Source organism: Zingiber officinale, chromosome 9A (genome assembly GCF_018446385.1).
Source record: "Zingiber officinale cultivar Zhangliang chromosome 9A, Zo_v1.1, whole genome shotgun sequence".
NCBI classification, from domain to species: domain Eukaryota; kingdom Viridiplantae; phylum Streptophyta; class Magnoliopsida; order Zingiberales; family Zingiberaceae; genus Zingiber; species Zingiber officinale.
The window spans coordinates 136127776-136142104 of record NC_056002.1 but is presented as its reverse complement, the minus strand read 5'-3'; the positions used below and the strand labels follow the sequence as shown (position 1 = coordinate 136142104).

The window sequence follows — 14329 nt, the reverse complement described above, 5'->3', positions numbered from 1 at the left end:
GGAACTAAAATACTTAGCCTCTATTGATCCTTTTTTTTATTTTTAATATCATATTAAATAATTTTGTAAGTCATTTAATACCTTTTTCCCTAGGCATTTCCATACTTCTATCAGAATATCATCTGATCTAACAACTTTTCTATTTTGCATCCCATTAATACTTGTTCTACTTCTGAAATTTAAATTCTATAATAAAAATTTAAATTTTTATACTCATTTGACCTACTTAAATTACCTAAATTAAGTTGATTGGATAAGATCTTTTATCTTCCTATCTCCCATTTTAGTTATTCTATAAATGTCTCTTTCCCCTTCTTTTGTATCTAATTTTTAATATAACCGTTCAAAAGTTTCATTATTGCTTTTTAACCACTTTTTTAGCTTTTATATATATTTTTTTAAGTTTTTCCTTAGTTTTATAAATATATAATTCCTTATAGGATGTTCGTTTTTCCTTCACTTTTTTTTATACTTTTTTCATTGCACTATCAAGATTCTTTACTTAGTGGTGCATACCCTTTGACTCACCGAGTACACTTTTGGTTACTATTTTTAACTTTGATATCATCTTATCCTATTTCATATTAGAGTCACTGTATATTTCATCTAATCTTGTATTACTATCTTCTCTTTAAGTATATTTTGTTTCCCATCCTTTAACTTCCACTACTTAATTTTAAGAGTCGTGTATATTTTTCTTCTATTGATACTATGATTGAGACATATATCCAACACTATTAACTTATGTTGGGTAGTTAAGCTTTCTGTAAGGATGACCTTGCAATCTTTATAAATATTTTTATCACTCTTCCTAACCATAAGAAAATCTATTGTAATTTATAATTCTCACTTTTGAATGTGATCAAGTGTTCTTTTTTCTTAAAAAATATATTAGCTAATATAAGTTCACATGTTATTACAAAATTTAATATAATTTTTCTTTTTTCATTTCTTATTTTAAACTCATAATCCCTATGTACCCTATCATATTATTCATTTTTTACTCTAACATGCACATTTAGATCACCTCCTATTAAAATCATTTAATTTGATGAAATATTTTATAATACTTTATCTAGGTTGTCCCAAAATTTTAATTTGGTATTTCCATCTAATACTACGTGAGGTACATATATGCTAATTACATTTCTAGTTTCTTTCACCACTACTATCTTGAGAACGATAATTTTGTTGCCTTTCTAACTACTTCTATGTATACTTTCATTTTTTTTAACAAACTATGTACAAAAATACTCACTTCATTTATTGTTTTACTCTTTTTTATATACTATAACTTAAACCCCGAGTTTTCTATTATATTTATCTTCTCGCCTACCCATTTTGTGTGTTGTACATATAAAATATTAATTTTTCTCCTAATCATTATATCTACAATTTCTATTATTTTATCAATGAGGATTCCTAGCTACATTACATGTTCTAAATTTTAGACTATTAATTTTTTTATAATTTTTTAATTCTTATTCAATCGGTGTGAGAACATAGACTATAATTTTTGTTCCATGTTCCAAATCAGAACCTAGAGACCATAAATCAAAAACTCAAGAATCGAAAATCCAAACTAGAAACTACTAGAATCGGAAACACAAAATCTAGAAGCCGAAAGATGGAATCCCAAATGTGAAATTACCCATAACCGACAGACCAAAAACTAGAAACTCAAGAAATAAAATCCATAACTAAGAACCTAGCTAGAACACATTTTGTTATGTCCTATAACATTATGGAGTTTTGACATCCTTGCGCCATGTTTCTCCAGGAACTAGGACGAACTGCAACTATCTTCACTTCATGACCTTAGCTCTTCACCAGGTAGGAAGAAGATTGAGAGCAATCCTCACTTCTTTTTCTTCTGGGGATTATAATAATATTTCTTAAAACCTTATTTGCTAACGACTGATTATTTAGTCGGCTGAAAAACCTATTGTAATCAATTCTAATAAATGTCATTAGCCAAGGCAACAATCATATCTTCGGCTAGCTTTTAAAAAGAATGTTTAAAAATAACTAATTATATTATCTAAAAATTAATAATATTTTAAAATAAATTATTTTTTATAAATAAGTTATTTAATGTCAATCCATTTATTTGTTTGCCATCTCACTTGCAAATTTTGTGTCTATTAATCATAGTTTTAAGTAAGTCGAATCATGTCTAATATCGAAAACTTTATAATTTGACCACCCATCTATGATAATATATTATAGATGTTTTTTAACACGAAGTTTTTTTATATAGAAGTTTACTCCTTCTATCTCTAGGTTATTTAGCGGTCGGATATAAATTAACTTCATATTTTATTTTACTTCACATAATTTGAGGACAGACTGTGAGAGATGTCTTGGATTAGTACAATCACATTTTGTTATAAATTTAAATAAAAGTTTTGTCATTAGATGTGGAGAAATTTTATCACTAGAGTCATTGATTATCGTAAAAAAATTGTTTGAGCTATCGAATGACATTAGAGCCCACATGTCGACTGGATTAGGAAGAGGAGAAAAGTAATTTTTTTACAAATAAATAATTTTTTGTTGAGTTTTATATGGGTTCTAGAGTTATTTTATGCATCTAATTCTTTATGATTTGTGAAGATATCAACCATCCACTTCCATTATAATACCTACCATCTTATCAAAAAGCATGAAGTTTATTGTGACATACTCATTATAATAACATATCTTTTTTATTCATATTCTTTTTAACATTAACATTCATATTTATAGCTCCCACAATCCACTCAATTATCTTAAAATTATATAAATATATTTTAAAATATTAAAATTTATAATCTTTTAATAAATAAAATTTAAAAAAATATAAAAAAATACAAACACAGGGGCTGGCCCACCCCACGTTGATTGAGAGCGTTTACAATGATGTTAACACCAAAGGGGTATTATAACATCCCAATAACGTATTTATTGTGGATGCTCTGAATGATAATATTAGGATTACAAAGAAATTAATTGTAATAGTTCTCCTACTTGATGTTGAATGAATTGTTTCTACATTGGCCTAGGCCCATAATTCAACCTACATTTTTCCTGTGAAGCCTGAAAGGACATTCTAAATACATAAATCCTATAATATATATTTTTTTCAATATCTTCTAAATTCATGTTTTATAAATTAGTCCTCTGGATCGACAGTTGGTTAGTACATGAGGGTAATGTCATTATGAGATCTGAGAATTAAATCCATACTAATAGCTAGGTGTGACATGCTCTTTCCCATATGTTATTGAACTATACCTAAAACTAATAACCACATTTTGCCATAATGTTTATAAAACTAAATCTTGGTTTGCATAACCATTTGTATCCTAATTCTTATAATGAGTTTTTAAACACAAGTCAAAAGGGCAATTTTTTTTTTACAAATCAGTAAAGGTGCGTCTCACTTAAATTTTTTATCAAAAGAGTATCTCATCCTACTATTTAGTGATGTATAATTATCTAATTATCTTCTGATAGTATTCAGTATTATTATCTCCAACCTAAATCTTGAGAGGCATGTTGTAGCAATTATGATTTTATAACTATTACAATGCATAATTTATTCAACGTTGGTAGAAATTCATAATTATTACAATGCATAATTTATTCAACGTTGGTAGAAACTCATATTGTAATAGTTATAATTTTGTAATTGCTACAATACATATACTTAATTTATTCAATATTTATATGAATTCATATGGTAGAAGTTACGATTTCATAGCTGCTAAGAAACCTAGCCCCTTACTATGCAAATTCGACTTTTCACATAATATTCATATTTATAGTAGTTACAATTTTATAGTTGCTACGATAATACACCCGATCAATTTAGAATTAGGTAAAAAATTAGACATGACGTAACCGTACTTAACAATATAATACTAAAATGTAGTTAGATATTTATACACAATTGAATAGTAGAGTGGGACGTCCTTTTAATTAAAAAAAAATTGAATGTTATTTAGAAAAATAAAAAGGCCTTCTGGATTTTTACTTTTTTTTTATTCAGATATTATAAAAGAAAACAAAGATTTTATAACTATATATTTAATTATAAATTTGAGATATTAGAAAAGAAATTGATTTTACTAACAGTGACGTGCCATGAATTCTTCATTTATTAATCTCATAACTTTCTCAATCAAACCATTTATCTATCCATCAATGCATATATTTTTATTTTTTTTATTTTGATGAAATCAACGCATATATTATATTGTTAAGAGAACAAGAAAACTTTCAATACGCCAAGAGACAATTAAGACACTCACCTTCATGGTTCAGGCTTCAGGTATGTAGCGGCATTCAAATTACGTCTAATTAATGTTCATTAATGTTGGTCACAATTTAAGATCGAGATGGAATCGAATAAATCAAAAACACTAAGATTTTTTTTTTAAAATAAAAAAAATAAAATTCTAAATTAACTAAATTAAATTGATCTTCACTCTACCATTAATTAGAAGTTTAAGAGAAAAAACAAACATGAAAGTTAAAGCTGAAACCAACTCAAAAGATTCAGATTTCAGATCACTGAGCTGGTGCTATTGCTACCAGCCCCAAACCACTCTACACCTAAAGTTTTGTCTTAAGTATGAACATGATTTACTTTCTTCGTGTTGATCCTGACATTGATTGACTGAGACATTGAACGAATGTATTCGTTTTTTACCACCTTAGCATGGGATGGACATGTGGATTTGGTGGCACATCGCTTCCATGACATTTCATTATGCATGCGTTGTCATACTTCACTCGAACATAAAGAAAATCTGAATGAAGCATTTCTTCTCATTTGATACCATCCGATAATAATATTTCTCCAGTGCACGATTAGTAAGCCGCAAATCATAATTTGCTAGTATAGTAACTTATTAAGGTTTCAGAACTTGATTCTTTATAAAAGATCACTACGAAAAGGAAAACGAATATTAATTTATGCAGAAAGCATCGTCAGTGAGATCCAATGAAACTGCAAATTTTTACCAACATCCTTCAACAAAATATCGAGTGTCTTTGATTTTGAATTGATTTTAAATTTTGAAAGGCTCTCAGTATTTAATATATTTAGTACTTGATGCTACCCGAGTAAACCCAACTAACCGCGGGAGCACGACCAGCTTTGGCCCGAACAACCCCATCGAGGGCCTACTATGAAGGAATCAGGTTAAGTTGGATCTTTCATATGTTCACCTCTACGCACTTCTAGTGCAGGTATTGATCGGTGGCTTATATTTAGATGAAGCTGATGCGAGAGTTATGGAAGAAAAAAAATCTGTTAAGATTTCTTATAACAAAATTCTGTTATTATTTTATCATATCTAAGGTTTATGCACTATTTATAAGGATCATTGTAAACCTATTGTACAGTGACAAAAATCATGGAATATGATTCTCTTATATAGAGAGAATTCTAATAAAGCTTCGACCATTTTTTTGGAGTGGGCACATGGCCGAATCATGGTAACTCTTCATCCTCCTCCTCCTCTTCTTCTTCTCCTTCCTCGTATTTGCTCCTTTTGTGTGTCTTTGTCTCATTGTTCCGCGTTATCTCTTTCTCTCTCTTCCTCTTCTTCCGCATTAAAGGTTGAGAGGTGTTGGCCCCTCTTTGCGCAACAATTGATATCAGAACTATAGGTTTTGACTTCAATATGTCGGGACGACTCCTACGAAGTTTGATATGATGAAATTTGATGGAACAAGGAACTTAGGATTATGGTAAAGAAGGGTCAATGACTTGCTAGTACAACAAGACATGATAAAGGAGCTATGAGAAAGGAAACCGACAAGCATAGAGAGATCATATTGGGAAGAACTTCAGGCGAAGACAGTGACAACAATCGGACTTTGTCTTACGAATGATGTGCTGTACCATATCATGGACGAGAAGTCACCGGTGGTAGTTTGGTAAAAGTTAGAAAGCTGATATATGTCAAAGTCATTGACAAACAAGTTGTATCTCAAACATAAATTGTTCGGACTGAAGATGACAGAAGGAATCGATCTGAGCAGTACATCAACGTATTCAACCATATTGTGAGTGATCTGAAGCGGGTTGATGCGAAGATTGAAAATGAAGACAAGGCACTGAAGTTGTTGAATTCTCTACCTTCGTCTCATACGTATGAGAATTTGGTTACTACTTTAATGTTGGGTAAGAAAACTCTTAAATTGAAGGAGATCACAGGTGCGTTGCTAGATATTCACCAAAGGAAGAAAACAAGCGATAAAGTTTCTCATGGAAAAGGATTTATGGTAAATAGCAACCAAGAATGTGGTAAGAACAAATCTCAGCATGGATCGAGTAACAACGACAAGACTCGTTCTAAGTCGAGAAGGAAGAAGGTGATCACGTGCTACAAATGTGGAAGTAAAGGTCATATCAAGAGAGATTGTCCAGAGATAAAAAAACATGCTGCAGAGGATAAAGGTAGTTCGACAAAGTCTGCAAACATAGTTGAAGAGGAAAATTCAGAAAGCGGTGATGGAGATATGCTATCAATTATGTCGAGTTCGGAGCAGGTGACAGATACATAGATTTTAGACTCTACATGTTCATATCACATGACTCTAAACAAGAATTGGTTTGACACCTATAGGACAGTGGATTCTGATTCAGTGTTGATAGGAAACGATACGTCATACAAAGTTATCGGCATAAGGAACATCAAAATCAAGATGTTTGATGGTGTGATCAAAACCCTATGGGATGTCAGACACATATCAGAGTTACGAAAGAACTTGATCTCGCTGGCACACTAGATGGTATTAGTTGTAGTTACAAATCAGTAAGCGGGGTGATAAAAGTCAGTAAGGGAGCTTTGACGGTAATGAAAGGATAAAAGTTAGCAGGAAACATCTATAAGTTGATATGGACTATAGTAGTAGGTAGAATTACCTCGATGGAGTCTGAATCAGACAATACTATCTTGTGGCATATGTGGCTAGGGCATATGAGTGAACGTGGGATGCTAGAGCTTCACCAAAAGATTTGTTGAAGGGTGTCAAGAAGTACAAGCTTGAATTCTGCAAATCCCGTGTTCTTGAGAAACAGAGCAAAGTGCAATTCAAGATGACAACAAACAAGACGAACGAGATTCTGAACTATGTACATATGGATTTCTGGGGACCAACCAGTGTAGTATCACGTAGAGGACACTTGTATTTTGTGAGTTTTACTGATAATTACTCATGAAATATCTGGGTATACTTTATGCGTCACAAGTTAGAAATTTTTACAAAGTTTAAATTGTGGAAAGCTGAAGTGGAGAACCAAACCAGAAGGAAGATCAAATATCTTAGATCAGACAATGGGACTGAGTACACAGATTCAAAGTTTCAAGAATTTTGTAAGCAGCATGGGATAATGAGATATTTCTCGGTTCGCAAGACACCTTAGCAGAACATGATAATGGAAAGGTTAAACAGAACAATCATTGAGAAGGCAAGATGTCTTAAGCTGAATACAGGGTTAGTAAAGAATTTCTAGACGAAAGTAGTTAATATGACATGTTATCTCATTAATAGATTACTAAGGGCAACACTATAAGGCAAAATACCCGATGAAGCATGGACAAGAAATCAAGTAGATTAATTACTCTTATCTTCGAGTTTTTAGATGTCCAACTTATGTGTATATATCTAGTGAGGAAATATCAAAGCTAGAAGTAAAGTCAAAGCAGTGCATTTTTCGAGGGTATCAAAAAGGAGTTAAAGGCTTCACGCTTTGGGATTCTAAGGCAAATTAGATGATGATCAATAGAGTTGTGGTGTTTAACGAGAAGGTTATGCTACAACGTACTCAAGAAGAAGAAAAGGAAACATCATAGAGAAAGATGATGTGTAGGTAGAGCTAGAGACTCATGCCTCCGATGATTCTAGCTTATAACACACGAAACATCGCACTATAACAAGTGGTAGAATGAGACGAGTCATAAATTCACCCACCATATACTGATTCGAAGACAACATTATCAGTAGATCATAAGTTAATGAATAATAACTACTTATCAGGGAATATTCCTCCACTAAAGCATATACATAAAACAAAACCTTCCTCCGAGGATGGTCGTACAACTTCCATTGCCTGATGTTATTTGATATATTTTGATTATACATATTCTATTATTCGACATATTCTAGGACCAAATATTAGATATTCTCTGACACCTTACGATGATGAAAGTTTTGAGGGTCAGTATCATACACCTTTTGAAATTTTCAAAAATTTAGATACGTATTATCAAAAAATATCAGTCAAACAATGCCATGGAAGAGTAGCACTGACTGAAAAAGGAAATGTATTGACCTAGATGGGTTAGATTCAGTGTGTTTACAGTTGTGTGTCTGAGATTGCTCAGGTCTGGGGAACATGCAAGTTTATCTTGCGACTCTACTGATTTGAAATGATGAGCTTACAGACAAACAAAGTTATGAATCTGAATTCTGATGAGTACACCTAATACATACTAACCCTAATCCAGACAGTTTGATGTACCCCACATGTTTCAGGTTTTGGTAAGGTTTGTTAAGCAAATCTTCTGCAGCTCAATAATCTATATGGGAGACAGTACAACTATGATCACAGAGGAATCAAAGTAGCATCAATGATGAAGGAAAAAATAATTTAAATTATATTTTAAATTTAGAGTTTGACAATAAATTTTACTGTTCCAAACTTTTCCAGATCTGAAAGAGTTTGGCATTCCATGCAAGAAATCCAGTGACATATTTCCGTTCCACCTTAGATCTGCTAGTTAATGAGTTGGCAATTATGAGCTAAAATGAGATAGTAATTTTTCTCAGAGCGTGGTGCATGAGAAAATAATTAAGAGAAGCAGAAGAAACGAATATTCTAAAAATCAACTTTTAAATGTGCTTAAGTTATTTTTTTTAAACGTTCTTATATCATCATAATTAATAATATGGACATTTTGATTCGGATCAATATTAATAATGTTATATTATAGTAATTATAATTCATTGTTATAATATAAACTGTTTATTTTTGTCAATATTGATTGATATTATATCATAATAACTATGAAATCATAACAATTAGAGGTACAAATGAATCGAGTAGGTTCCTAAATTTTTCAAGTCGCACTCGAAAAATAGTTAATTCGTATTTAAAATTATCAAATTTGAATCAAACTTAAACATGCTCGATAACTTTTTTTAGCTAAATTCAAACCCAAACTATTTTATTTAATTGTTCGGGTCGTTGCAACTTGAACTAAACTCGAATCGAAATTATTTTTATATAATTTTAATTTAACCGATTAATTCAAACCAAACTCGGAAACGTTCGAATTATAAAATTATTCAAATCGAACTCGAACCCAAATTTTATTTATAGTAATATAAATAATTTTTTGATCATAATGATCATCAATATAATAATGTACTTATTAAAGAATATTAATTATTACAATGGTATAACTAATAATTAAATTATTATAATTATATAGTAGTTAAAATATTATAACTATTATATTTACTATAAGGGTAATTTTTCATGGAGTCCCTATTGATAAACAAATCTTTACATGCAGTTTTCATTCATGAAAATCTTTGTTTTCACTCCCCAGTCAAACATATTTACCTAATTACCCATGATATTTTTAGGTAAAAAAAGTTTAAAAATCAATATAAATCCTCTTAAATTGAGTATATTAACTTAGAATGTAGTATATTTTCTATCAAATTAAGTATGATTCTTTTTTCACCTCAAAATATACTCGATTTTAGTTTAATGTGCTGAATTTAATAGGAATTATACTCATTTTTAGACTATTTGTACCGAAAACTATGAGGGTTAATTTTGATAGAAAATATACTTGATCCTAGTATAGAGTGCTGAATTTAACAGGAATTATACTTGTTTTTAGATTTTTTATACCTAAAAAAATAAGAGGGACAATTTTGCTAGAAAATATACTTGATTTTAATATAAAGTGCTGACTTTAAGAAAAATTATACTTATTTTTGGACTTTTTGTATTCAATTTTAGACTTTTTGTACTTAAAAAATTTGAAGAGCAATTTAGGTAACAATATTTACATAAGGAAATTGAAACAAGTAATATTTTGTATGTAGAGAATAGAAACAAATTTTTTTTTGACATGATTACATGCAAAGCTAACCTCTTACTATAATATCAACTATTTATATTTTTCAAATGAAAATAAATTGCAGCAGCATAGACTACTATTTTGTGTATACAATATCATCTTATGGATCACGTGGACGATTACTAACGATATTGGCGGCGTCAGCAACGGAGGCGGCGGCGGCGGCGGCGTCTAAAGAGTTGCGTGATGTTTCCTGTCTCCGCGACGGCGCCCTTAAAAACAGAGATCATGGCACGAACGAACCGCTCGTACATTCTTCGTTCTTCCGGTCACTGATCATTCTTCAAATGAAAGATACATCAGTAGTCTTCTTACAGTAGAGGACTCAACCTGTTTGATTCGCGACCATGGCAGATTTTGGAGTTGCCATTGTTGTTGTTGTTTGGTTGCACCTCTGTTTCTGCTTCTGCTTCTGCTTCTGCTTGAATCATGAAGGCGACTTGCTGTTAGATGCCAAAGCAGGATTGGAAGACCCCTCCCATACCCTCTCCGATTGGGACGCCGCCACCGACGCCATTGCATGCAGCTGGACCGGCGTCACCTGCTCCGGCGACACCGTCACCGCCGTCGACCTCACCAACTTGGGCCTCACCGGACCCTTTCCTGCCGCCCTCTGCCGCCTCCCCAACCTCGCGTTCCTCTCCCTCTCCTTCAACTACATCAACTCCTCCCTCTCCGACTCCGCCCTCGCCCCCTGCGCCGTCCTCACTCATCTCGACCTCTCGCAGAACCTGCTCGTCGGCCGCCTCCCTGACGCGCTCGCCGCGCTGCCTTACCTCACCTACCTCGACCTCTCCGGCAACAATTTCTCCGGACCAATTCCGCCGTCTTTCGGCCGGTTCCCGCGAATCCAAGCGCTGTCCCTCGTCGCCAACCTGCTGACCGACAACATCCCCGCCTTCCTCGGCCACCTGACCACTCTCCGCCAGCTTAACCTCTCGTATAACCCCTTCGCCGCCGGCCGTATCCCGCCGGCGCTAGGCGATCTCGCGTCGCTGGAGGTGCTCTGGCTCGCCGGCTGCGGTCTCGTCGGCAAAATCCCGCCCTCTCTCGGCCTGCTCTCCAACCTCACCGACCTCGATCTCTCCGGCAACGCGCTCTCCGGCTGCATCCCTGCCACCTTCGCTAACCTCTCCAGCGCCGTCCAGATCGAACTCTACAACAACTCGCTCAGAGGCTCCATTCCGCTAGGATTTGGTAAGCTCCGTTCTCTGGTTCGGTTCGATGCGTCGATGAACAAGCTCGACGGGCCGCTTCCGGACGACATCTTCGACGGCCCGCGGCTGGAGAGCGCCCACATCTACTCGAACCGGCTCTCCGGCGGAATCCCCGCCGGAATCGCCCGGTCCACTAGCCTGGTCGAGGTCCGGCTTTTCGCCAACCGCCTCAGTGGCTCGCTTCCTCCCGACTTGGGAACGAATTCGCCGCTGACGCTCCTCGATCTCTCCGACAATTTGCTCACCGGCAGCATCCCCGCCAGCATTTGCGACGGCGGTGCGCTAGAGCAGCTTCTCTTGATGAACAACATGTTCTCCAGTAGCCTCCCGGACGGCCTCTGCCGGTGCCAGAAGCTCGCCCGAGTCCGTCTCAGCAACAATCGCCTCTCCGGCGAGGTTCCCGCCGGATTCTGGGGCTTGCCGCACCTTTGGCTACTGGAACTCAGAGGCAATTCCTTCTCCGGCGGGATATCTCCCCTCATCGCCAGAGGCGCGAACCTCTCCGACATCCTCATCGATGACAACCAGTTCACCGGCAGCATCCCGTCGGAAATGGGATCCCTCTCGAAGCTCTACGAGTTCTCTGCTTCCAACAACCGGCTATCCGGCCCGCTACCGTCGTCTCTTCGTAACCTGCGCGAGCTCGGTAAGCTCGACCTCCACCACAACCTCATCTCCGGCGAGCTGCCTCGAGACATCCACTCGTGGAGTAAGCTCAGCGAGTTGAACCTCGCCGACAATGCTCTCGCCGGCTGCATACCACCAGAACTCGGTGAACTCCCGGTGCTCAACTACCTCGACCTCTCCCGAAATCTCCTCTCCGGCGAGATTCCAATCCAATTGCAGAACTTGAAGCTCAACGAGTTCAATTTATCGAATAACCGCCTCTCCGGAGCTCTTCCGCCTCTTTTCGCCCGGGAGGCCTACCGGAACAGCTTCCTCGGCAACCCGGAACTCTGCAAAGACTCATCTGGCCTATGCCCTGTTCCACATGGAAGAAGCTACAGCCACAGCTTCATCTGGTCGCTTCGCTGCGTCTTCGTATCTGCCGCACTGATCTTCCTAGTCGGAATTGCTTGGTTCTCATGGCGATATCGAATCTACATGAAGGAGAATCTACCATCGGACGAGTCCAAGTGGACACTGACTTCATTCCACAAACTGAGGTTCAGTGAGCATGAGATTTTGAATTGCCTCGACGAGGATAATGTGATCGGCATTGGAGGTTCAGGGAAGGTTTACAAGGCCATTCTTAGCAATGGTCAGATTGCCGCCGTGAAGAAGCTGTGGGGTTCTTCGTATAAGGACCAGTCGACTGACGATAGTTTTGAAGCTGAGGTTGCCACATTGGGGAAGATCAGGCATAAGAACGTCGTGAAGCTGTGGTGCTGTTGCAGCCACAGGGACTGCAAGCTTCTGGTCTATGAGTACATGCCTAATGGGAGCTTAGGAGGCCTGTTGCACGGCAGCAAAGGAGGAATGCTGGGCTGGCCGACGAGGTATAAGATCGCGGTCGACGCGGCGGAGGGCCTTTCGTATCTCCACCATTACTGCGTGCCCCCGATCGTGCACAGAGATGTGAAGTCTAGCAACATCCTCTTGGATGGAGAATACAGAGCAAAAATTGCTGATTTTGGGGTTGCCAAGGTCACGGAGATGGTGGAGAAGGGACCAAAATCTATGTCTGGAATTGCTGGTTCCTGTGGATACATTGCGCCAGGTTCGATATTCTTTACTTCTATAGTCGTAATTCTCGAAACATTTTACATATCTCAAGAATCATTCTTGACAGCTTCTTACGATAAAATTGTTATCGTGTGGCCTTGAGGTCACGGATTTGAATCGTGTGCGCGTTTAATTGACCTAATGTGATTGGATCTTTCATTAGTAATTACATCTCATCAAATTTTATTGTTTTCCATTTCTCTTATGGTGCAGAGTATGCTTATACTCTTCGGGTTAACGAGACGAGCGATGTATATAGTTTCGGTGTGGTTATTCTTGAACTAGTGACCGGTAAACTCCCAATCGATCCGGAATTGGGAGAAAAAGACTTGGTGAAGTGGGTATCCAGCATGGTTAGTCACAAGGGAATGGAGCATGTTATTGACCCCAAGCTCAATTTGTGCCACAAGGAGGAGATCAGCAAGGTCCTCAGCGTCGGCCTTCTTTGTACTAGTTCGCTCCCGACTAACCGTCCCTCGATGAAAAAGGTCGTGAAGATGTTGCGGGAGGTTAATGCGGAAAGAAAGCAAGGTGAAACCGCCGTCTTATTGCTCGAAAGATGCTCTTGAATGATTGTAGAATTTGTTCAAGGGGATATGCATTAGAATTTGTTTTAGTAGTTGTCTTTTTTTTTGGCAAGGGAGAATGATTGTTGATGGATTCTAATTGTTTGACAAATTGGGGAAGGTTCCTCTGATATACTTACTACATGAACTGTTAGCAATGCAGCCATTTATGCTGGTAAATGTAACAAAAGTATTTGACCTCTAAGTAAATTCTTAATCTACATGTGCACAAGCTAACTGTTCAATTTGGATTCAGTAGTAGATTCTTTGCAGACTTTGTTTTTAACATATTAGTTAAAGTAAAGGAGTAGCAGTTAGGTAGCAGCTGCCGGGAATCCTATGCACTGCCAGGGCATAGCTGAGTCAGTAGAGTTAGTATCCAAGTGATAGATTTGTATCAATGAATAATGGTTCGAATTATGATTGTGGTAAATAATTGTCTCACTTATGAGGCTGCTCAGTATCTAATTTACCTCTCTGCATTTCATCACTAGCAATATAGGACATATAGGACGCTTAGTGCGCGTTATCACATTTTTTTGCATCAGCAATGTCTAATATTTATGAGCCAGAAAGTGTTTGTAGAATGGAAGCAATGGTGATCCAGTCAAATCTTATGCACTAGATTTATTTATTTATTCATAAAACAAGAAAAGTATAAAAA

The 14329-nt window shown here is 36.4% G+C and overlaps 1 protein-coding gene across 1 annotated transcript; it reads left to right on the top strand.

Moving 5' to 3' along the window:
• Window positions 1–10314: 10314 nt before the first annotated feature.
• On the top strand, window positions 10315–13888 carry LOC122018761 (receptor-like protein kinase HSL1). Its single transcript, XM_042576175.1, has 2 exons — window positions 10315–13094; window positions 13313–13888. Exons 1-2 carry the CDS (start codon window positions 10505–10507, stop codon window positions 13666–13668), a joined length of 2946 nt encoding a protein of 981 aa, XP_042432109.1. The 5' UTR covers window positions 10315–10504; the 3' UTR covers window positions 13669–13888.
• Window positions 13889–14329: the final 441 nt, after the last annotated feature.

What these genes read in the sequence shown, in the direction of transcription:
- LOC122018761 (XM_042576175.1), top strand. Translation starts at nt 10,505, where the DNA reads ATGGCAGATTTTGGAGTTGCCATTGTTGTTGTTGTTTGGTTGCACCTC. An exon ending in CTGTGGATACATTGCGCCAG is followed by an intron (nt 13,095 to 13,312) that starts GTTCGATATTCT and finishes CTTATGGTGCAG; the next exon opens with AGTATGCTTATACTCTTCGG.